The sequence below is a fragment of the Malaclemys terrapin genome, chromosome 4 (assembly GCF_027887155.1).
Source record: "Malaclemys terrapin pileata isolate rMalTer1 chromosome 4, rMalTer1.hap1, whole genome shotgun sequence".
NCBI classification, from domain to species: domain Eukaryota; kingdom Metazoa; phylum Chordata; order Testudines; family Emydidae; genus Malaclemys; species Malaclemys terrapin.
In genome coordinates, this window is record NC_071508.1 from 81,317,053 (window position 1) to 81,340,700 (window position 23,648).

The following is a 23,648-nucleotide window of genomic DNA, read 5'->3' on the forward strand; positions in this document are numbered from 1 at the left end:
TGATAATTCCTACTGGCTAGTTTAGGCAGTTCTCTGCACAGGCCTCTGGCTTTTGTGAATCCTGTTCTTAGGCACCCAACTCTCCCACTGCACAACATAGGGAATCTGGCGCCTAACCAGGATTTCAGGGGCAGGAGGGTGCCTAAAGTTAGGTGTTGCAGTGCAGTGCCTGAGTCCCCTTTGTGGATCTAGCACCAAGTAGCCTAGCAGATGGCTCCTGCCCATTGAGTCTGGGAAGAGATGCTGTCCATAAGCGTGTACACATTCCATGGAGAGGCACAAGGAGGATGTACCATGCACAGCTCTGCCCTCTGCTCTGTTGTAGCTAGGTGAGTAACCAGCCATTCTGCTTTCTCTTGTAGATCAGCCCCAGAGGCTGCAGCTCAGACAAATACACCATGCTCTGGGGCTGAGTTTTGGTTTTTATTGAAATACAAAAAGTGCAAACTGTGAAATACAAGATCGGTGCAGTGTAGAAGTCAATAAACATGGATGTGAATTAATGTCACAGTAAAAACCCCAGCCCTGTGCCTGCTGAACATCAACTGGAGAGAAGGCAGGGAACACCAGCAACAAAAAGCAAAGCTGTAAATTGCACTAGAGCACCACTGCTTGAAAGAGCAACCAGGGGCTAGTTTGGCCCTCAGAAGTCTCTGAGGAGTTAGCAGAGGGGTTACCATAAGGCATCAAATTGATCTTGCCCTCATCTGCATCACCCAAAGGCTCTGGTTCCAGAAGAGACAAAGAGAGGGCTGACAGCTGGGGCCAGTTGTGGAGTGTACGCTCACAGGCCGCTCAGACACCACTGGAATGAGGGGAGGAGGGAAGTTGGGTGCTGCAGAGCAGGGCACAGAGAGGAGACAAAACATGTAACCCTCAAAGGGCCACTGTGGCCACTATTTAATATGGAAGCCACGCTGGGGAAGGGGCTCTTAGGCGGCTGTACCCAGGAGTAAGACACATTATGGGAGACAAATACACAGAGTAACCATGGGTCCCTAACATGCTACCAACCACCTCTTACAGGCAGCAAGGACTAGAGCCTAGTCTCTTGGGCCAAGGTTGGTCCTCTAGCCACTCCAGCTCCTGCATGCTGCCTCCCCCCAGCTCTGCCTCAAGCCGTACACCCAAGGAGGCAGACAGACTAGGAAGGCAATTCAGTCCTGAGTTAGTTGGCAGAGACGTGGACTCGGTTGCCCACCTGCCACTCGGCATGGGAAGCCAAGGGCTGCAGTCAGGCCCAGGCCACAGCTTCACACACAAGCCACAAGAGTAGTATCTTCATAAAAGGCATCCCGAAGCATAAACTGCAGAAGCAAAGTAGCCAGCGCTGCTGTGCCTCTTGGCAGCGCTGGGGGGAGCAGGCAGGGGGTGGGTAAAGGAATGAGAATATTTACACTGGAGTGCTCCCAAGACCATGCGAGCCCATTCCCACCATCTGCAGTACCAACAGACTTCTCCAAGTCCACTCCCTTCCCTATGCAGGGCTCTGCCCCAGGAGCAGGGTTATCCCGTAGCACAGGGATTTGCAGCAGGTCCCGTTACACTCAGTAGGAAAGCCCATAAACTCAGGAGTTTTAACTACATAGAATTTTTTTTTTTTTTAAGTGTCTCTGGGAGGCTAAGGAAATACCTTCTCCAAGTGCAGCCTCAGCCTGCCTCTGCCCCTAGGCTGCCCAGCCCTGCTTTTTTCAACATCTGGCAGATCAGGATTCAGTGCTCCCAGCTGGAACTCACTGCAGGGAGCAGCAGCTGAGCCTGTAGCCAGGTCCTTGTGCCCCAGCCCATGAGGAATTTCTGTTCTAGGCTACTGGCCTTAAGATTCTGGTTGTTCCCAAAGAGACCAGCAGGTTTTTCCTTTCCTCTGGGGAGCTCTAGACCAACAAACATTTAGCTGTGGCCCAGATAACGTCAGCAAACCCAGCTTAGCTTCACTCTGAAATACATGCAGGAGGGGATGCTCCCTTTAGAGTGGGGAGACAGAAGCTGTGATATGGGATCACGCAGACAACACCTCTTTCCATAGTGTCCCACTAAGCATGGCCTAACAAAACTCATGGGGCAAGTGTAGGGCTCTTCCTACATTGCCCCACCCCCTGACCTCAATAGGAGCACCGAGTCCCTCCAGCTTTCCCAAGAAGCTTCCATGGCAGATCCATCCTCCATGCTGGATCTAGCAGAAGTCAAGGTGAACTAGAAGCCCTCTGTGACCCACCCAAACCATCACTATGGACTTATTCACAGCAAAGGGCATTCATTTCCCAGAAATTTAACTCACACAGCAGCACGTCCAGCTCCAGGCCTGGTCCCTCCCCACCATGGGCCCTTCAACCTCCCAGAGAGAGATTCACTCAGTAGCCAGGGTGGGATGGGAGGCTCCAACCTGTGCACAGCCTGTTCTCCAGCCCTCCTCAGAATTCTCCGCTCCTCCACTTGCCCATCTCACCCTTTTGTGGGTCACCCCAAGAGCAGTCAATCAATCAGCAATAGCTAGAGCTGCCGAGCTGGGCCTGGGCTGCACTTCAGGACTGACAGAGTTCTTGCCAATCCTGGGCCCCTGCTCCTGGGCCTCGCAGAGGAGATCCCATTCCTGTTGTTGATGCTCATTAGCAGTTTGTCATATTTTTACATCAGGGTATCAGCCTTTGGTCAGTTTCTAGGGCAGGTTAAAATCCTATTAAAAGCAGATCAACTGCCACTTTATAAAACGAGCTCTGCTTGGTCCCAATGTTTCCCCACTGCTCTGGTGCAGCTGGGACCAGGACTGGCCTGGGGGAGCAGGGCACAAGAATTATGGGTCTTGGTGAGTGAGGCTAGAAACGGAGAGTCTCGCTCCAGTGTGGAAGCTCCTCTCTCACAGGCCAAGGCAGGAGCTCCCTGTTACTTTAGCATGTGGCAGAGGAGATCCCCCTACACGAAAATCAACCCTGAGGCAGTGACTGCAGTGCAACTGTCTCAGGAGGGGATCTGGCCTGCTCTGTTCCTGAGCCTGGCCTGTAGAGAGCCAGCTCCCTCCCTATCCACCTAGCTCATAAGGGCTGCATCAAAGCAGCTCCCCTGAAAGGCTAGGGGCATGCTGCATGGCACAGTTCTGCCCTAGCGGCTTTGGCACAAGAGCTCAGCACCTGGGCAGGTTCCTGCGATCCAGGCCTCGCACACTGGCTAACGTTTGGCCTCAATGCACAGGCCCTTCCCTTTGGGCCACATTCTGACTTACATTTTTGCTGGAAAAAATTCCACTCACCAGACGGGGTCAGGGGCTGGCCAGCAGACAAACAGGGCACCCAGGAGTGTCCCTGTGCTGCAGCCATGAGGAAGGGAAGTGTCAATTATGGGGTTTGGCAGTGGGGAGTCAAGTGCCACCAGGGCACTTGTCCCCTGCATGGTTCCAACAAGCTCACTGATCACAGAGCATTACAAAAGGGACCTCGCATCCCCAGGCAGCGCATGCCCACCGAGGCCGTGTCTGGAGTGAAACCCTCCCACCAAGAGCCGAGGACAAAGTCAAGGGGACCATTAGAGCCAGAGCTGAGTAGTCATGGGCTACCACATGCCACACACCCCATGCCCACCACAGCCCTGTTAGTGAAGGTGAACAGCACCTGCAGTGGGTGCTAGCGCCCCATGGAGAGGCATTACTAGCTCCCTGGGGTAGTAGTGTTAACAAGGGGCGGGCTAAGCCAACTCCCCTCAGTCACAGAGTCTCTGGCAGGGCTCTATGGCCCAGCCCCCGGAGAGTTAGTTTCTCCTTCACACACCTGCTGCGAGCCAAGGGCAGGGTTGGAGTTAGCCCAGGAGCAGCTGGTGCTGTCCTCACCAACACCTGAAGCACAAGGTTTACCTGATCTGCTCTGGGTGGGGGCAGGGAGCCAGGACACTGCACTCAGCTCCTGAGAGGAGGGGCTGATACAGGGAGCCTCCTGCCACACAACTCGAGCCAAGTCCTGCCCAGGTGATACAGGCAGGAGGAATGAGCTGGGATCTTGGGTCACTGCACAGAAGAGGGGCTGCTGGGGGGAGGAGAGGAGGGCAGAAAGAAGCCCGTGAGGGGAAGGAAGGAGGGAACGGCCCCCAGTAGAGCAGCATGGCCAGGGATGAACTGCACAGAATGGCCATGGGGACAAGACTCCGCTCCCAGGAATGCGGAGACCAGCTCCTCTCCCCCACTTCTGGCAAATGGTTGCCTGCTCACTCACTCCCACACCATCTCCACAGCCCTTACTCAGCTCAGCGCCTGCAGCTCCAATGGACCCTCTGTGCTGGAGGCTCCTGGCCACGGCTCCATGACAAGGTAGGAAGAGGGAGGGGGAAGGTGGGCACAGTGTGCTAGTGTGGACGGGCCCTGGCTCAGGCCTCCATATCCTGGAACAGCTCCCCCTGGTGGTCCAGCAGAAACTTGGTAAAGGTATTGATGGGGTTGATGGCCTTGAGGGTGATGGCTACATCCTTATCCCACAGCAGGTTTGGGCCAAAAACCACGGCCAGGTTGGTGTTCGTCATCTTGTTTACGTCGCTGTGAGCGGAGACCTGCATGGGAGGGAGAGAGGACCCCTAATGACTCAGAGCAGCAACAACAGCATCAGCACTCTGCCCTCCCTGGTGCCTCACAACCGCACGGTGGGGGCTCAGGCACCTAGCCTAGAAGGGGAAATTGAGGCACATGAAGCAGTACAGGGCCCCCGGGATGGAGAGGCAGGCTTGCAATGAAGACACTTGACTGGGCCTCAGGGGACCTGGGTTCAAATTCCCAGCTCCATCACAGACTCCCTGTGGGACCCTGGGCAAGTCACTTGGTCTCTGTGTGTCCGTTCCCCACCAGTGAATGGGGATGACAGTCCTTCCTTTCTCACACTGTCTATCTTGTCTCTCGCTGGGCCCTGAACCTGGCTCTCTAGGAGGTGCTGCAATACAGACGATGACAAAGGCAGAGCAGGAGAAGGATTCCAGCAGCCATGAGCCCAGGCCTACGCTCTAACCACCCTCTGCTGTTCAGTTTGCACCTAACACCCCTCAACAATTTCCCAACCCATGCCAAATAATCAGCTAAATTAATGTGGACGTGACCCTAAATTACCCCAACCCTCCCCTACCCTGGAAAAGCTGGAGGGGACGGATAGGCCTGGAAGGGATGGGGAAGGCAGGGAATAGAGTCCAGGGTCCCACGCTGGCCCCCAGGAACTGTCAGGGAGGGACGGCTTGGGTGATATATAGGGCCCAACACCTGCAGGGCTTTTGAGATGGCAAGTGACACCCTGCCACATTCTGCACCAGCTGGCATCTCATCCTCCAGGCCACACAGAGACACCTTGACCTGGGGGTGCTGTCATCCAACGTGCCCAAAGCATTCGGGGGCTGAGTGTCTCTGACCCTTTCGCTGGGGATAGACTTGGCTCAGTAGAGCAGTTCCATAGCAGTGGGAAGCTCTCTGCAAGTCCAATAGGGCAGGATCTGGAGCTCATTTTCTATCCCGTTCTCACCACACACCTGTTTCTTGGTCTTTCCCGGCACTAATGGGAGTTTCACCCTGTCTCAGCTGCCATCCTGCCCTCTGCCCCCAGCCCCAATGGGAGGAACTACCTGAGCCTGACGAGTCAGAGCCGGTTCCAAACCTTGGGGAAGGGGGACAGAGGGATAAAGAAGGGTGGTTTCCTGGCCCAAACCGTGCTCCCTCTCAGCTGGGCAGCGCATGTGTTGGGGAGGGAGGGAATGGGCAGTAACGGAGCTGGGCCCAGGTGTAGTCAGCTAAGAGGAGACCCCCTCAGAGCCAAGTGGAGCAGCAAACCTCTGCCAGGAAGGCCATCAGGAAACAGAGCACTTGGTAGTTTTCCTCGGGCAGGGTCTGGAGGGTTTTGCGAACAACATCCACGCGATTCGACTCCTCCACGTCTGAAAGGGAAACACACGGGACATGTAAGTAAGTGAGCAAGACCCTCGCTCCCACCAGGCAATGAAGGGGGGGAACCTCCAGCTCCCACCAGGCAATAGGGCAACCCTGACTCACATTGGGAGGCTCCTCTGATAGGAGCCCAGCTCACAATGCACGGGTACCCCAAGCAGGACTCCCTCTCCTCCCCATTCCATGCAGACTCCCTTGGCAATGGGGGCTCATCCATGCTGCCCCGATTACTTGGAAAGGCACCAGAGCCACTGCGTGGGAAAGGCACCAGAGCCACTGTGTCTGGGGTAGCCTGGAGGAGATCCCTGCCATCAGGGAGTTCAGACTTTGGTTGCCTGCGCCCTCTTGCCCCCAACTCACTCTGGAAGTTGACAACATGGTTGTAGAGGCTAAAGGTGAGCAGGGGCTCTGGCAGCTCCCGCAGGAACGTCTTGAGGATCACGGCAGCGAGGTGAATGTCCTCGTATTGCTGGAAATCCACCTGTATCCCTGAGGACAGAGAGCAGGCACAGGCTCAGAGCCCATCTATCAGAGCAGGCGCACACTCCATAAGGGAGAGGGGCAAGGGGCTGGACTCCCTCCAGACCAACAGAGCAGAGCATGGTGTCAAAGCCCAGCTCTGAAGCAGAAACTCCCTGGGGACGACCATGGGGCCAGACTCACTTGAGATGCAGGTAACTTACTTGCCCAGAAGACAGAAGCAACAGCTCTGCCAATTCCAGCCCAATGTCCCCAAGGCTCATCACCCCAAACAGGGGTCTTTTCTTGTCTTGGTCTCACTCTACAGGGCAGCAATGGGAAGGTAGCATGCCCAGCCCTGGGAAACAGAAGCGGCTCCTCAGGGAGCAGGTGGGGAACCTCCTCAGGGAGCCTCTCCTGAAACAGGGATGGGGGGTGCGCGCTTTGCACTGCTCAAACACAATTCCTCTGGCAGATTACGGACAAAGTTCAGTCCCCCTTGGCCAGCAGGACGGAGCGCAGATCACAGTGGAATGAGTTGGTTGGATCCCAGCCTAGATCCAGAGCTACTTGTCCACACCATCCTGTGTAGTCTCGATGGATCTCATATTCCCCAGCACTGGGAGCAGAGCCAGAAGCTTGAGGAGAGCAGAGCCCCAGAACAGGAACAGTGCAGAGGAGCAGAGGCTGAGTGTCAGGACGGGTGAGGATCAGAGAACTCTAACTTGCAGGTGGGAGTTGGGGGAAGTGGAGGGATCATGATGCAAGGCTCTTCCGAGGGGGGACACTTACCCATGTTGTATTTTTGTTGGACCTCTTTGACAATCTGTGTGGAAGCTGATCTCCGAAAAATCCCCTCTTTGGTCAGAGCTGGGGAGAGAGAGCAGAAGGAAAGGGAGAGCTCAGACCAGGCCTGTCACACACCGGAGCTCTCCTACCCTTCCCAGCCAGCCACAGCACACAGCAAGGCTGTCAAAGCACCAGCTTCTCCCATGTGCACAGGAAACCTCTGCACTCAGCTGTGGAGAGAGCACGGCCCATGCCCAGTGTGACGCTCTGTACCTTGGGGGAACACCCAGCACCCCCATGTTCATCCTTGTAAAGCGATTGTGTGGTATCCAATGCAAAATTTGTCATGTCGGGTGTCTTCGGAAGGCTCATGACGCACTGAGCACGGTTGTTATAGTGATGTTATAATAATTGTTACAGTAATGTTATAGGTTATAATTTCATGTATATAGTTATGAGGCTGAAAATGTATCCTCATGGCTTAAAGCAAGCCCAGGCAAAAACTCTCCAAGAACAGAGAGGCAGTTTTCACACCTCATCAGGGCATGGATCGGACAAACCCAGCCCAGCCTCACAGGAACAACGGACAAAATAATCTGTTAGACTCTCAAGGGAGTCACCCCCACTTCCTTTGGTGAGTTTGGAACTGTGACGAGATAACGCTCACCTGATTTGGAAGGGGTTGGGGGTAATGCCAAGAGGGAAGAAAGGACATGATAAAAGGGAGAGACATTTGCCATGCTCTCTCTCTCTTCCACCTACATCTACAGACACCACACAAGCGACTGAAGCGCTGATCAAAGGGGAGAGCCTGGCCAAAGAGCAACCAGTCAGCCTGTGGTGAGAAGCATCTAAGTTTATAAGGGCGCTGAAAGCATTAAGATCAGCTTATAATGCCTTTTGATTTTATTTCATTTGACCAAATCTGACTTACGTTTTGACTTAAAATTTATCTTTATAGTTAATAAATCTGTTTGTTTATTCTGCCGGAAGCAGTGCGTTTGGTTTGAAGTGTGTCAGAGGCTCCCCTTGGGATAACAAGCCTGATACATATCAATTTCTTTGTTAAATTGACAAACTCATATAAACTTGCAGCGTCCAGTGGGCATAACTGGACACTGCAAGACGGAGGTTCCTAGGGTTGTGTCTGGGACCGGAGATATTGGCTAGTGTCAGTCGGCTGCACAATCCAAAGAACAGCTCACATGCCAGAGGCTGTGTGTGAACAGCCCGGGAGTGGGGATTCTCACAGCAGAGCAGGGTAAGGCTGGCTTCCAGAGTCAAGGATTGGAGTGACCTACCAGATGATCAGTCCAGATAACACCAGAGGGGAACTTCACACCCACACACTGTGCAGGAAGAAGGGCATGGCAGGATCTCTCTTCTTGGCTCAATCACTCGTATTTGGGCTCCAAATTGTTCTATGGTCATTTTCCTTCTGTTTCATAAAGATCTGATTGGCATTAGGAAGGGGAGGAGAAGGCACCTGCATGTAGGTGGAGAAGGTACTGGGTTGGGTTGAGGGTTTCATTTATGCACTCACCATGCTCCCGCAGATAGGCAATGGTTTCCCTGACCACCAGCGGGACTGGGGCCTGATCAGAGCTCTTCTCCCTTAGGCTGTGGGGAGAACAGAAGGTTAGAGGATGCCAGTTACCTCTCCCCCACATGCAACTTATCATATCTGACATATGTACATAGCAGGGACCTCTGCAGGATCCCTCTCCCCATCCAATCCTATCCCACTCTCTGTCCCTCAGCCTGCTCCCCCTCCCTCTCCCCAGCCCAGTCCAATCAGGGCAGCATCTCATGTTTTTGATACTACAATACACATATGTTATGCTGCCTCCTACTGCTGGTCTGCGTTGAGGAGCAGTGACTGCATTACAGCCAGCGGCAGGGGCCCAAGCTGGAGGCTTTGGTTGCTGGGAAGAGGCCAGGAAACAATTGAGGCAGTTCTGTGGGATGCAACTCCTTTTTCTTTCTCCGCTTTAGGCAAGGACGGAGGAGAGTTTAAATGTAGGGGAGGGAAGTACAGGAATCCACCTAGACAGCAGCTAGCTGCTGTGTATTACTCTCTAACATCTGCCATCACATCCCGCAATGACAAATGCCGGCTGGCTCCGTTAAGATGATCAGTAATGTAAGATCTAACGTTGACATGTACATCACCATCATTTGGCTTCAGAGTCAACCCCCCATTGCAAAGAATGGGCCAAGTCACCTCTCTGAGAGAGATCGGTTCAGGACGCCTGCAAGCTCAGCCAGCAGTCATTGCGCTGGTTACTCTGAGCTCACGTTTGGAAGGCTTTCACTGCAGCCAGAAGGGCTAGAAAATCGCTTCCCAAACTGCCTCAGGAAGAACTGCCAGAGGACATGGAGCTGGTTCCCCCTCATTTCCAGTGACCAAATTACATTAAAAGCTAAAAATACATTAAAAAATACTTTCCTGATGTCACTTTCCCATGTCAGTAATTCTGAAGCTACCTCAGGGATGTGATATGACCAGGAAAGGGTGGGGAAACAGAGGCAAGGGTGAATGGGAGGGGATATGTCGCTGAGAATCCCTCTATTAAAACAGCATTGAAGCTATGGAAAAAGTTGAAGGTCAGATCCTCTGCCCTGCTCCAGCAAAACAACACAGGCCTAATGCCATTTCAGCTGGCCCCTTGAGGAATCCTCCAACTCCAGGAATCCTCATATAGCACAGAAGTGCCATCATGGCTTGTACTCCAGCCCTTCCCACTCCTAGCCCCACGCACACAGGCGTGTAGCTGGGGTGTCCTGGCACCCTAGTGAATCCTTAGTTACTGAAACAACCCCTTGGGGGTCGTTAGCTGTCAGCATGTTAGAGAAGCCCTGAAGCACCTCTAGTTTACACCAAGCACCAGCCCAGAAATCAGGCAGGCCAGATTTTGAGGTGGGCAGAGAGTAGCTCAGGATCTGGGCTAGATAACTGAGTTTTTCTAAATGACAACTCAGATTCTGCAGCAATTTCAAGAAATGGGCAATTTTGAGGCCATTTCTACAGCTGCACTATTGCATTATATACAGATCCCTGGCATTAGCTGGCCCAGCAGCCAAAGCAACGCAACTCCGAGATACTCACTGCTGCAGAGAGACCCCAAACTGCTGGTTTGGCAGGGGTGGGCGTGGGGGGGTCGGCTTCTGGGGCACTTGAGAGGGTTTCTGCAGTGATTTCAGGTACTCGTCATATCTGCAGTAAGAGAGACAGATTGGTAGGGAACCAGCCCAACTCACACAGAGACCACCAACCAGTGCCTGCCATCTCACACCTGGCACCCACGCCACTGCCTTGTGGACGCAACCAACCCAGCCCCTGCTGCTCCACTGGGAACTGCCCCAAAGACAGCTCTAGCCTAGTACTTGCTGACCCCAAGGACAGGCAGCTCAGGAGTGCTGGGGCAGCAAGACCAAAGGCCTCAGCCTCCAGCAGAGAAGAGAGAGCCGGGGGGGGGGGGGGGAGGAGGGAGGGGGAGAATCTGTACAAAGAGAGGAGCTTGCAGAGAAAAGACAGGGCGAAGGACCGTGCAGCTAGGAAGTCAGGGCACGTTTGTTGGAAGACAAGGAGTGATGGGGTGTGGGTGTGCGCGTGCATGTGTGTAGGAGAGAGATAAAGCCACAGGGATCCGAACAGGCTGGAGGTGCAGTTGAAGCACCTTTGGGAGGCCACAGCAGAAAGCTGAAGCGAGAAGGCCCCACTGAGCTATTGAGCAAAGTGGCTGCACAGGCAGCAGCAGACAGGGCGGGACAGCAGAGAGATGCCCAGGGGCAAAGTCACTTGCCTGAGAGGAGACCAAGAGGCGGAAGAGACAGAGGCAGCAAAGGGGCCAAGTGGGCCTGAGCCAGGCACTGATGCTGGAGACAGGCAGGAAGGGGTGCTAGGAAGAGCCCACTCTCTGAGGCATCCTGGAGCTGCTACCTTGGATGAACCATCACTTGGAAGCAAAACAAGGCCCCTCCCCATTGCTTCCTTCCCCCTTGCCACTGTCCCCCCACCCCGCATCTTCCCTCCTCTCACGGAGCTGTGGGTAAGTGGGTAGGCAGGCCGCATGCTCTCACTTTAGCACCTGGCTTGGGATCCCCAGCTGCTCCAGTTTCACATGCTCCTCCAGCTCACTCAGGAAGTTTGCATAAAAAATCTTCCGTCCAAACTTGAAACTGCAAAACAGAGGACAAGCAGCTCCATGAGGGATCCAGAGTGACTAACATCAGAGTTGAGGGGAGTCCAGGGCAGAAGCAGCACGAGTGAGGGGGCGTTAGCAGAGCTATCTGGGGGTCCAAGCACTGGAAGATCACGGGGCCTACGGGGCAGAATTGAGGGGCCTTGGCAGTGCTGGAGGCAGGACAGGTTCAGCAGTAGGGGTACCACACAACGCAGCTCTCTCAACCCACATATTCAGTGAGGCAATGCTAAGGCTCCTCCACAGCCTGGCAAAGATGGGCTCTGTACAGCACAGCACTGCCCCTCCCTGGGCTCTGCAGCAGGCCGGAGACCGCTCCTCTTCTCAATTGTGGCCCATGGAGCTGCGGTTTCACTGGTGACACACTGAACATAGTGCCCCTCTGGGTTTCATTCTCCTCCTCCCCTTCTGTCCTGGTGCTAACACCTGGGACATGTGTCTTTGCAGGGGCTGAGCTCCCCAGGCCCCAGTAGAGGGGCTCATTTTGTCTGCATCTTTCAGGAATAATGGGAGGCAGATCCCCCGAGAGGTTAATGCAGGAGGAGTCACCAGCGCAGGCACAGGAGGAGCTAGGAGCCTGTGCTCCCCTCCTGGCCTGCTGAGGAATGCTGCACATCCCCCTGCACCCAGGGAGCTTGACCCAGCCTCCGCTGCCCCCTACCTGATCAGAGGCTTGAAGAGAATCAGCAGAGTCTTGATGAACATTGTTGGGTGCACGATGTACAGCGCTTTGATGTTCTTCTTGTACCTGCCAAAGGAAGCCGAGTGAGGGAGAGCTCTGCCTGGGCTGGGGAACTGGGCAGCTCCATGAGCTCACGCCTGCAAATGGCTCCCTGGTGCTCTAAGTCCCTCCCTCCACACCCTCAGCGCAGTGTGCCCCTTTTTGGGGCCCCCTGTGTTGACCCCATTCCCCTCATTTCCTAGCCCCGAGCCACCCAGCAACCTCAACCCCTGCTCCTTGCCACCCCACGACTCCACTGATGAGGCACTGCCCCATGAGGGGACAAGCTGCCACGTGGCCTGGACACTTGCGCTGACTCTTGCCTTTGCTATCCCCCTACTGACCCAGAGAACTTCCCGCAAGAGCGGTTTGTACCCCTCACTCTGTCTGTCTATAGAACTTCCTATTAGCATAGCATTTGACAAACATCAGTTCATCCCCACCACCTCCCAGCAGGTAGAGATGTGAGAGGGATCATGATCCCCAGGTTACAGATGGGGAAAGGACTTGCCTAGGAAATGTTTAGCTCCAAAGAGGATCACACAGGGAGTCAGACTGTAGTAGAGAACTCAGAAGTCCTGTCCTATTGGCCACACCTACTCACTTGCGGTCAAATTCCCGGTAGGCATCCCGCAGCCAGCTCAGGGACGGCTTGTTCTCACTGGTGAGGCCATGGTGCAGATACACCAATGTGTAGTCACTCTCCACATACTGGTCCAGTGTGAACTTAAGATACCTGGGAAGACACAGGAACTTCTGAGCTCGCAGCATGCATTGGCATGTATATAAGCTTGCTCTCTACTGGCCACAGTTGGCATAAGGAAAATTCTGCCACACTGCAGAAATGGAGGCACTTGTGCCTTGGGAGAGGAAGGAGAGGAGCATACAGGAGGGCAATTTCTGGCTGGGGGTGGGCTGAATGTGTGGGGTGCAGTCCCCACCTAGTTGGAGATTGTAACAGAGTGCACATATCCAGCCAAAGCAGCTGCTGTCTGTAGATTTGCCCCCTAGGACTCAAAGCTCAGGGACTGTCTCAGATCCAGGCTGTCACAGGAGCAATGGGCCCCCAAAGCAGTACTCACTGCAGCAGTTTCACATGGTCAAGTTGATGGCTGGGCGGCATCCGGCAGGCACTGAACAAAATGACTTTCCGTCCATACTTGTCATCACCTGGGAATGAAATGCCAGAGATCACAGGGAGATTCAGGGACAACACTGGGCTCCCAGCAGCACATGTGCAATGGAGCAGGAGTTCCTGTCCCTCCACCACAGGGCAGAAGCCTGGGATTTCACAGCAACCAACACAGCTTGCCTGACTCTGCCTTAGCAGAGCCCACCTGGTCCATAGGTAGGAGAAGACACTGATCTGAGAGCACACAGGGCCCTAAGGGCAAGTAATGTGAAAGACGTCTGGAGCCAGTGAGGAGTATATGCCACACAGCCAGCAGGAAAGGGCAGGATGCGGGACTCGGATGTCCTGAGGCATGCAGGAACTGTTCCCCACACAGTGGCCTCAGATAGAGACACTGAAGCAGAGACTGCCCAGAGTTGGGCACTCGCGGCACTGTGGCTGTGTGCATTGCTACAGAGATGTGAGTACCCTTGGTGGAGGGGAGACCTTCCCCTCGCAAACACAGAGGCTTCAGAGCACGGGCCCAGGCTATGTGCTTCTCTCCTGGTATATTTGCTCTTGCTTCAACTGAAGTTTTCTCCAGCATGCACACTGAAATCAGACCACACCCTAAGGCAGAGAGTAAAGCTGCATAAAGGACAGGCTGGCTCTGGGCATGATGGAGCAGAGCAGAGCCAGGGGATGAGAGGCAGGCTCCACCAGGTGGTCCCGCCCCACTCCTCCCTGAAGCCTATCCTGGAGAAGTAGGAATTCGTACCACTAGCCTCTGAAGTGTTTTGCAGAACTATCTTGTTTACTGGCTTCATCACCTGATGCAGCCTAAAGGTATGTCTACACAACAAAGAAAAAGCCCACGGCTGGCCCATAACCCTCTCATCTTGCAGAGTCCTAGAGCCTGGGCTCCAGCCCAAGCCCAGATATCTACACTGCAATGAAACAGTTCCAGCCTGAGTCGGCTGGCATGGGCCAGCCCATGGGTGTCTAGTTGCTGAGCAGACATTCCCTAAAACCGCTCTGGAGAGATCACCTGGCAAATCCAGTGTGATCCTACCAAACTTAGCATGGGGACAACCCTACCCAACTCAAAGCCCAGCAAAGAACAGCTCTCATCACTCCAGAAGAACTTCACCCTAGGGAAATGGTCCCTGATCCTCTCCTGTGGTTTCACAGACCATGGGCCAAATTCTCACCTGACATAATTCTTATGACTTCAGCGGACTTCTCCCAACAGAGAATGTGGCCCCATGAATGAAGCTCTAGTAGGGAGATGAGGAGAGAGTTTGAGTGAGGGGATAGAGGGAACTGCACTCTATCTGATCTTGAGCTTTTCTCCTTTGTACTGATTCACTAAGCATGTGGGTACACAGAGCTTCAGTGCAGCATGCACAGATATATCACCTGCAGGAAGGAGCCCTCATCCATTTCCATCAGGGTGACTTATTTTCAAATCCCAAGAAGGGGTGGGAACGGCTTCCCTAGAGGACAATGAAGACCAAATCTTGTCCTGAGAGCCTCAGTTTCCTGGTGAGCCAATGCAGCGTGTCCCTGCCCAGTGAGAGAAGGGGGAATACAGACTGTTCTAAGTAGCACCAACAATGCCACAAAGGCTGCCGCATAGAGAAGAAGCAGAAACTTTTCCCCATTTCAAACTGTAGAGTTGCCCGGTATCATTCACAACCACTGAGTCCCCTCACTTCTCCGGTTCCCCATTTAAACTCACCTCCCACAGGGCATGCAGCCACTTCTCTTCACAACCCTGCACTGGGATCTTGGACCCCAACTGCCCCTTTATTACAATCAACGCCCAGCAACTGAGATCTTTAGTCAAAACAGAGCAAAGCAGGTTATCATGTCTAACAAACAAGGGCCAATTCCAAAGTTTGCAGAAATAATGCCTGCCTGTGCTGAGGCAAGTGCTTGTTGATGCCAAGAGCAGCCGCAGGTCTGCATGTGTGTGAGCTGTGGCCACAACACCCAAGAAAGCATTACCTCTCAGGGGCCAGCAGTCCTCAACCCCATCCACGCAGTCCCAGTGGTGAGATGGGATTTCCTCTCCAGTCTCTCACTCTCATTTTCCCTTTCCACTGATATTGTATTGTAACTCACCAGACAATACAAGAGAATGTGGAGTTCACCAATATAAACAAACTGGTCCCTGTACAAAAGTTAGGGAGACAACTGAGGCACTAGGGGATAGCTCTGGGTACAGGCCAGGAGGGGATGATCAACCATCACATGAACACAACAGTGACATGCTGGGGTAGAAGGCACTGAGAGAGGACATGGTACCCAGCAGATACACAAGACCTGGAGAGGGTGATACAGAGACCATTGGGAACAACTGTACACAGCCACAACCAGGCTACAAGACCAACATCAAACAGATTACCCCATGGGTGCCCAAACTCTGTCTAACCAAGAAGCTTCTTGACAGCTTGCCATACACCCACGGTGCATAAATGGGTACATTGCAGCTGCCTTTATATTGAAAATGGAAGTGTAGCCTGCAAAGTCATGGGCTTGTGGATAAGGCACTATTACAGCTTCCCAGTGTGGACCGGTCATTCAGCCTCTATGTGCCTCAGTTCCTCATCTGTACAGTGGGGATATTTCCTGACTTCACAGGGTATTGGCAATATGAATCTTTTTATGTTTGTGATACTCTCAGGTACTGTGATGATGAGGGCCCAGATAAGAATACAGAGAGACTCCAGGTCCCAGTACGCAGCGTGGAAAGGTGCTGTATGTTGGGAACTGCATTCTCTCCAGGCCACCCCTCCAGATTAATAGCCACATGGTCCACATTTAACTGCCTTTCAGGCAAGGCTAGTTTGTGCAACAGGAGTCGGGAGTGGAGCCTGAGCATGGCCAAGTTCATGCTTTTGTTGTGAATGCTCTGCACTGATGCAATATCCGCAGCAGAGTTCTGCGCTGAGGTCCTTGAGATTTCTGAGCCTGCCAAATCATTAGACATGGACCAGCTGAAGCACATAGCTCTTAAGGGCAAATCAAACTACAATACCAAAACACCTGCCACTGGAGCAACATGAAAGACAACGCTTAGGGTCCAGAAGGCAGTGCCTGTAATGACGATCGGTACAGAGTCCTGGTGAAAATGCTTGGTGCTGTCAGTTCTGCAGCCTGTGTTATACATGAGGTCACATGAGATGATCATAATAGTCCCTTCCGGCCTTAGAATCTATGGATCCAGGACCAAGGTACAGTCCTTGGACCAGCCTTAGAGAGGAAGGCAAATTCTCTTGGATACTTGCCAGAGTAAAGTAAACAGAAAGGGGCATCTAATCCCTCAGAGAGCTCCAGAAACATGGCTAGATTTGCCTTCCAAATCAGGATAGTATATTATGTAAGGGCATTAGGGAAGGCAGTTGGAGAACTATACTGAGACCAACATACCACCAGTGCCAAGGCTTCTCCTTAGCTTCCCTGTACTGAGCTCAGTCAGCTAACTTATAAATCACCTGAAACAAACTGCTTCAAATCCCATTGCCATCTCAGAACAGACTGGTCTTTCCAGCCAAGGCAAAGCCAGCTCCCAAGCATTCAGGGGGCTTTGAATCATCAATGGTTCCAATTTATAAATGAGCAACTGCAGCCAATTCTACAAACTTTTGGCTAGCTGAGGAAACTGCCTCCAGGTGGCCTCTCTGTCTTGGAAAGAGCAGATCATGTTTCATCTCGGACAGATGTTCCATTCCTTGTACTGTTTGGTTTTGAAAATGCAAGGTTAATCTTATTTTTAAGTCTCTAAATTTTAGCCACTTATTTGCAGTGCAAACAGCTATTGCTTCCACTAATCACAACCACGGACCTTGAACTAATGACGCCACTGTTCGTTTGTTCCCCTCCTCTCCCAAATGGGGTATGTTCAGCAATAACTCAATTAGCAAACAACCAGCAATAAGTGATTATACAGCACCCAGAGTCCAAAACACACAACAAACATCGCATGCAGATGTCCAGACACACAAGGAATCACTTCATCCAACACTGAAGTGCAGCTACCTTTGGCGTGGAACATAGCAACGACGCACAATGGTATGCAAAGAATAGTACTATATTCATTTAATAGATTCCAAGGCCAGAAGGGACCACTGTGATCATTGTGACCTCCTGTATAACTCAAGCCATAGAATTTCCCCAAAATAATTTCCAGAGCAGAGCTTTTAGAAAGACATCTAATCTTGATTTCAAAATTGACAGTGATGAAGAAGCGCCACGACCCTTGGTAAATAGTTCCACTGGTTAATTAATTACCCTCACTGTTAAAATGTATGCATTATTTCCAGTCTGAATTTGTCTAGCTTCAGCTTTCAGCCACTGTATCGTGTTATACTTTCTCTGCTAGATTGAAAAGCACTATTAAATACTTGTTCCCCAGGTAGATACTTACAGACGAATCAAATCACCCCTTAATGTTTTCTTTTTGAAGCTAAGTAGATTGAGGTTCTTGAGTCTATCACTGTAAGGCAGGTTTTCTAATCCTTTAATCATTCTCATGGCTCTTCTCTGAGCCCTCTACAATTTTTCAACACACTTGAGGATTGAAACTAGTGTGAATTTAGGGAGACCCAACATAACTACTCAAACCAGAATTAGAGCAGCACCCAAGGTAAACACCCTGAAAAGTACATGGTGTTTTTAAGGACCAAGTGGTCAGCACCTCAGTTTTCTGCCTCATCCATAGGCCAGCCTCCAGCAGCACAATACACTTCCAAATACCATACTGGGGCAACAAGAATTATGACACCTTCTAAATTCTCAAGACAATACCTTGCTTTTTCTTAGAGAGCTGCCATTCAAATGTTTGAGATCACAGCCTGAGATGTGCTGGCTGTGTCTGAAGCACAAGGTGTATCAGAGCTATAATATAGTCCTAATAAGACCACTCTGTTAAATGGAACCATAAACCCATTAAGGGAACTATTTGCCTAACTGTCTGCAAAACTCCCTAAACATTTCCAGGCGTGTTTCACCTGGGAAAACACTGCCCAGACTACTTGAGATCTATGCCCTGATTTGAGTCTATTGCATGATTAGGACAGTTAACTAGAACCAGTTCAGGAACCCTGATTACTCTTAATCTCTGTATGAACAATCAACTGGGTATCCAATTTCTATGCAAATCTCAAGTGGGAAATATCTTAGTACTTAAATATCATCAGAATGCAGTTAGACAGGGTCTGCCACCAAAGAGCCAATATTACAAAATACTTCAAAGATACAACATTCAGGGACAAGTATACGAAGTATCAGAGCTCAAAGATCTGGCCCTCAGCCACACTTGAGGTTCACAGAGACTACAGGTCCAGAATACAAGACTGCCTGATCAACCTGGAGCACTGCATGCTGGTACCTTTATTGGAGCAGAAGCCAGCAACAAACTACTCTATTTAATGTAATTTCAGGCTCGGGGCAAGTTGATGACACAGCTGGGCAGGGGTCAGATATCACTGACATATTTTAGTTTCACTTCAATGCCGAAGCCGATTGAGCATTTCATGCAGACAGGAAGCAAATCCTACAATTTTCAGGCATAGTTACAAGGTGTCCTAGCACCCAGTCTCTCTTTATCTAGGTATTTCTTCCACACCCATCACCAAGGTACCTGAGCACTACCAGAATTATAAAGCCATATGAAGAGCCCAGAGCCTGTATCCTTAATGGGTTTTGGGGAGAACCAAGAGAGGGTATCTACGGAAGCTAGGGAGACGGAGTTGAAGTTGGCAAGATGCAGTTTTTCAAGGTTACATTAGGAACCAGTTGACTCCAGGATGAAGGACAAATATATCATACCCATTTAATGCTTTCTTTGTACTTAAACTATTGCAGAGGGAGAGGGTAAACAAAATGTAAAATGGAAGGAATATGCTGAGGGCATGGCAGACTGGTGAACAGGAAGAGATAAGGCAGTGGGGAACACCCACACAGAAAGAATTGCACTAAGGCAGCTGTGAAAAAACAAACCTGAAAAGCTCTTTGTAAGTTCAAAAGCTTGTCTCTTTCACCAACAGAGGGTGGGCCAATAAAAGCTATTACCTCACCCATCTTGTCTCTGTGAAAAACAGTGGCATTTATCAGCACTTCCAGGGCCTGAGCAAAGGGCTCAGCCAGCAGAAAGTTCAAAGATAATGGAAAGAATTCCTAGCACCAGAACAGAGCTCATCTGCATTGATAAATCCAATGGCATTAGAACAGTCAAGCTCCTGACATTTGGGGATGGACTCCAGAGAATGTTAACAAATGTGATCACCTTCCTCAGCAAGTACGTTGTGCCACCTAGCACAGTGTCAGGCTAGTGTGGAGGACACACCACTGTAACATGATGTCCCACCAGCAGCTGGCAGCAGAAAAAATTGCCCCTCAAGGATTTCATGGAAGAGTGGCCAATCGGAGTGCCAGCTGCACAGCAAGTCTATTTCCTGATTACAACAGTGGATGAGAGGGAGGGAAGCAGTCTCAGGGTGAATGCCTGAAGCATACGCCACAATAAGATGAAGCTGGATCCAAGCTAACCAGGCCCAAAGAAACCATCACCACCCAAGAGGAGGAACAGGACTCATGCCAACACCTGAGAACCCAAGGGTGCCCAGCATGAAGTCTGCAGGCTAAACTCAGCTCAGAGAGTTCTGCCATGTCTAACATGGAGGTGCAGTGCACAGAGATGACAGTCCCAGCTGGATGCACCTCCACATTAAAAAGGAGGAGGGTGGCTGCAATTTACTTGGTTTAGTGCACATTACAGGCAGCCTTCACACTTCTGGCAAGTTGCCAACGCAGCCCTAGGCTGGGCAAAGTTTGGGCTCCCCTGAGATAACCCAGCTACAGGCCACAATCATGCTAAAGGAGTACCATGATCCAGAGCATCGAATGCCAATTACATGAGAACCAGTCACTCTACCTACCTGACTGGGCCTCATCAAGTGCACCCTGCCCTGGAGGAACAGAAACAAAGTTACAACAAGCCATGTCTGAAGCCCCTTTACAGGAACAATCTTAAGAACTGAATTCCAGAGTCCGTACAGGCAATCACACAACACACACACACACACACACACACACACACTCTCTTAGCAGCTCTGCTGCAGAGATCGGGGTCTCTCTCTTCCCCTTCCCCTATGTTCTTATGAAAAGCAATGTCATCTAGTGGTTCAAGGAGAGGACTGGGAGTCAGAACTCCTGCGCCTTTCCCTGGCTCTTTCACGGACTCAGCATGTAACCTTAGTCGAGTCACTTCCCTGCTATGTGCTTCACTTTCCCCATATGTAAAACTGAGATAGCAGCACTCCCCTACACACTAGGGTGAAGTGAATCTTGTTCAAAGTGTCAGAAACCTCTGACTGAGAGGGGTTTAGAGATGGATGGAGGATGTGCTTTACAATATGGATCCATATAATTAGTAGAGCCTACTTTGCAATAAGCCAGATCTCACTTATAAAGCAGTGGATGGGGACTATTATACTCCAGGTGCTTCCATGATATTTTGTGAACCCTTAATATTATCGCCTACCAATAAGTGAAAAAGAGCAGCTCTTAGATGGGGATCTGTATATCTGAAAGATCCCATACCACTCCCACCCATTTCCATCTCTCTTGTTCAGAGGGCAGGCTCCAACATGTATACTAAGCCAGTTTTAGGGGGCTGACAAGAACACAGCTACCCTTAGGAGCCACCCCATCCTCTCAACCTCACATGTCACAGGAACCGGGCCTTCTTGGGCACGTCACAAATATAAATTCTGCAGAGCAGGGCCGGCTCCAGCTTTTTTGCTGCCCCAAGCAGCAAAGCAAAAAATGAAAAAAAAAATATAAACCCTCAATCATGCCGCTTCATTCTACTGCGGCAATTCAACGGCAAGTCCTTCGCTCCCTCTCTTCCTCTTCAGCGACACTTCTGTGGCAGCTCAAAGAGGAAGAGAGGGACTGAGGGACCTGCCCCTGAATTGCCGCCAAACACCCGGATGTGCCGCCCCTTTCCATTTGCCACCCCAAGTAGGGTGACCAGACGTCCCGATTTTATCGGGACTGTCCCGATTTTTGCTTCTTTGTCCCGCGGCCCGACCGACGTTTGGTCGGGACACTGGACAAAAAAGAAATGTTGCGCTCCGCCCCCCCTTCCCCCATTGGCTCCCTCCCCAAATCCCCGCCCTGGCCCCGCCTCTTCCCCAACCACGTAGCATTCCTCCTCCCTCCTAGTCTTGCAGCATGGCGGCGCAAGCCTGGGAGGGAGGGGGTGGCGGCGGTGCCTGGATCCTGGAGCTGGTGAGTCACCTCGGGCACCCGGCGGGCAAAGGGGGGCTGGCAAGGGAGGGAGAGGGGGGCTCAGCTTTGAGCCCCCCGCCGCGACAGAGGGCTCCTGCCCGGGCCGCTGCACCCGGGGCCGGGAGCGCAGCCTGGAGGCTGCTCCAGCCCTGCAGCCCGCAGGGTAGTGCGGTGGGTCCGGGCGGGGGCAGCGTGGAGCGGGCAGGGGCCGGTTGGGCGGCGTGAGCCGAATCCCTGCTGCTGCCAGGGAGCCCCGCGCCTCTCCCTCCCGCTCGCGGCTGCGGCTCCTTCCCGGCGGGACGCTCCCCCCGGCCTGCCCCGGCCACATGCGGCACACATCCAGCTGCTCCTTCCCGGCGGGAGGGAGAGTAGGTGCGGGGGACCCGCGCCACATGTGGTCGGGTCGGCGGGAGGCGCGTCCCGCTGGGAAGGAGCCGCAGCCGCGAGCGGGCGGGAGAGGCGCGGGGCTCCTTGGCAGCAGCGGGGATTCGGCCTCTGCCGCCCACCCAGCTCCTGCCCGCTCCGCACTGTCCCCACCCGGATCCACCGCGCCCCGCATATGCCCGTGGCGGGCCGGGGGGCGGGAGGCTCTGCGGGGAGGGCAGCGCGCGGGGCCGGGGCCTGCTAATGCCCCCGGCCCCTTTTAAACGTCCTTTTTTTTTTTTTTGCTCCGCCCCCGCCCCTTTTTTTCCCTCCCCTCCCCCGTCCCGATATTTTGGACTGCTGATCTGGTCACCCTAACCCCAAGCCCCTGCTTCCTTCGCTGGTGCCTGGAGCCGGCCCGGCTGCAGAGGCAGCTCATCACTTTGCACCATGTCAATGTCTCAAAGGAATGTCACCAAAGCCAGCAGATAAATACAACTGAGTGCAGAGGGGAAGGGATCCCTGTCCAAATAACAGCAATGAAAACACACTGCACTAAAGGGGAAAGGACCAGTGTTATCACTGAGGGAAGGCAGTGCAGGGGCCCTGCTGAGCACACCTGTCACCAGCATAACCCATTGCGACACACAGCTCCAATACAAGCTCTGCAGACAGTCACTGCCTTTGCTCTAGTATCCCCTTGAAATGGCAGTTGCAAGAACTCAGAGGTGTTCAAAAGTCAAATAGAGTCAATGTCGCTCCTGGATCTGTCATCAAAGTACAACACAGTAAGATACAGCAACACCCAGTGCTTTGCCTTTTGCCATGCTTGCAGGAGGACTGGAATTCCTTTCCCTTTGCAGAGATAGAAGCTCTCCACTGCTACAGCAGGCTGTGCTATACACCAACACTAGGCCTGTTCTGCCAGGGCACCCCAATAAACTACCAGTTAGTGTTTGAAATCTATTGCTTCTCATGCATAAAAGCAGAAACAAGCCTCAAGTTTCAGGGATTGGGCAGGGGCCTATTGGGCAGGGGCTACAGATTATTCACAGGAAATCACATATAGGGTTCTAATTTCCCTGTGCCAGGTGGGGGAAGCCAATTATTTGGGGAAAACCAGAGATTATAATGCATCTCGCAGCTGCAGGTTTGTGAGACAGGCACTAAAGGGGTAAAGGCAGCTCCCTTGTCTCCTTCACCATTACCTGGGCTCTGGAATGCAGTCCCACCGGGCAGGAGGATAAGTGGGAATTCACTACCTTATAGCAGCTCTAAGATTCTCTGCTTTCCCCAAATTCCAGTGGGATTTGCATTCTCTGGATCCTACTCTCACCTCCTTGATGGCCCCTAACCATTAGCCACGTTTGCTGTGATTCATTCTCGTCTGTGATTTGGGGTCAGGATTACTGTACCGCAGTTCGGCTTTGCCCCCAAGGTGTCAGAAATGGAAAGAGAAATCTTTTAGACGTTACTAACAAAATACAGATCTCTGGAGAGGAGGCCCAGGGGGTGAGCCTCAGTCTGGAGTGGTTCCAACAAGGCCCTCAGAACATGGGCTAGCAGGCTTTTCTCCAAATGTTGCATGTTGTGGTTTCTCCCAGATCTCACATTGCAGAAGTGGTTGCTGAGGCGTTGAGCAGCCTTTGCACGAGTTTCTGCAAAAGTGGTTAAGGAGTTTAACTGCTACAGAGCAGGAATTCCACTGCCAAGAAGCAGAGGAACCCACAAACAAGAAATGCATACAGGATGCACCAGAGATCTCTGCCCTTGGCCTAGTCGAAAATTTTGTCAACAATTTTG

The 23,648-nt window shown here is 52.3% G+C and overlaps 1 protein-coding gene across 3 annotated transcripts in view; it reads right to left on the minus strand.

Annotated features, from left to right (window-relative positions):
* Positions 1-409: 409 nt before the first annotated feature.
* The window catches only part of ARHGAP1 (Rho GTPase activating protein 1), a 36,377-nt gene continuing 13,138 nt past the window's right edge, over positions 410-23,648 (minus strand). For all 3 annotated transcript variants that reach the window (XM_054024689.1, XM_054024688.1, XM_054024690.1), the window contains exons 4-13: positions 13,153-13,240; positions 12,675-12,806; positions 12,011-12,097; positions 11,228-11,326; positions 10,254-10,361; positions 8,688-8,764; positions 7,148-7,225; positions 6,257-6,385; positions 5,783-5,886; positions 410-4,527 (exon numbers count right to left, since the gene is read on the minus strand). In XM_054024689.1, coding sequence (XP_053880664.1) covers positions 4,348-4,527; positions 5,783-5,886; positions 6,257-6,385; positions 7,148-7,225; positions 8,688-8,764; positions 10,254-10,361; positions 11,228-11,326; positions 12,011-12,097; positions 12,675-12,806; positions 13,153-13,240 — 1,082 coding nt within the window. In that variant the 3' untranslated portion in view covers positions 410-4,347. The remainder of the gene's footprint in view (positions 4,528-5,782; positions 5,887-6,256; positions 6,386-7,147; positions 7,226-8,687; positions 8,765-10,253; positions 10,362-11,227; positions 11,327-12,010; positions 12,098-12,674; positions 12,807-13,152; positions 13,241-23,648) is intronic.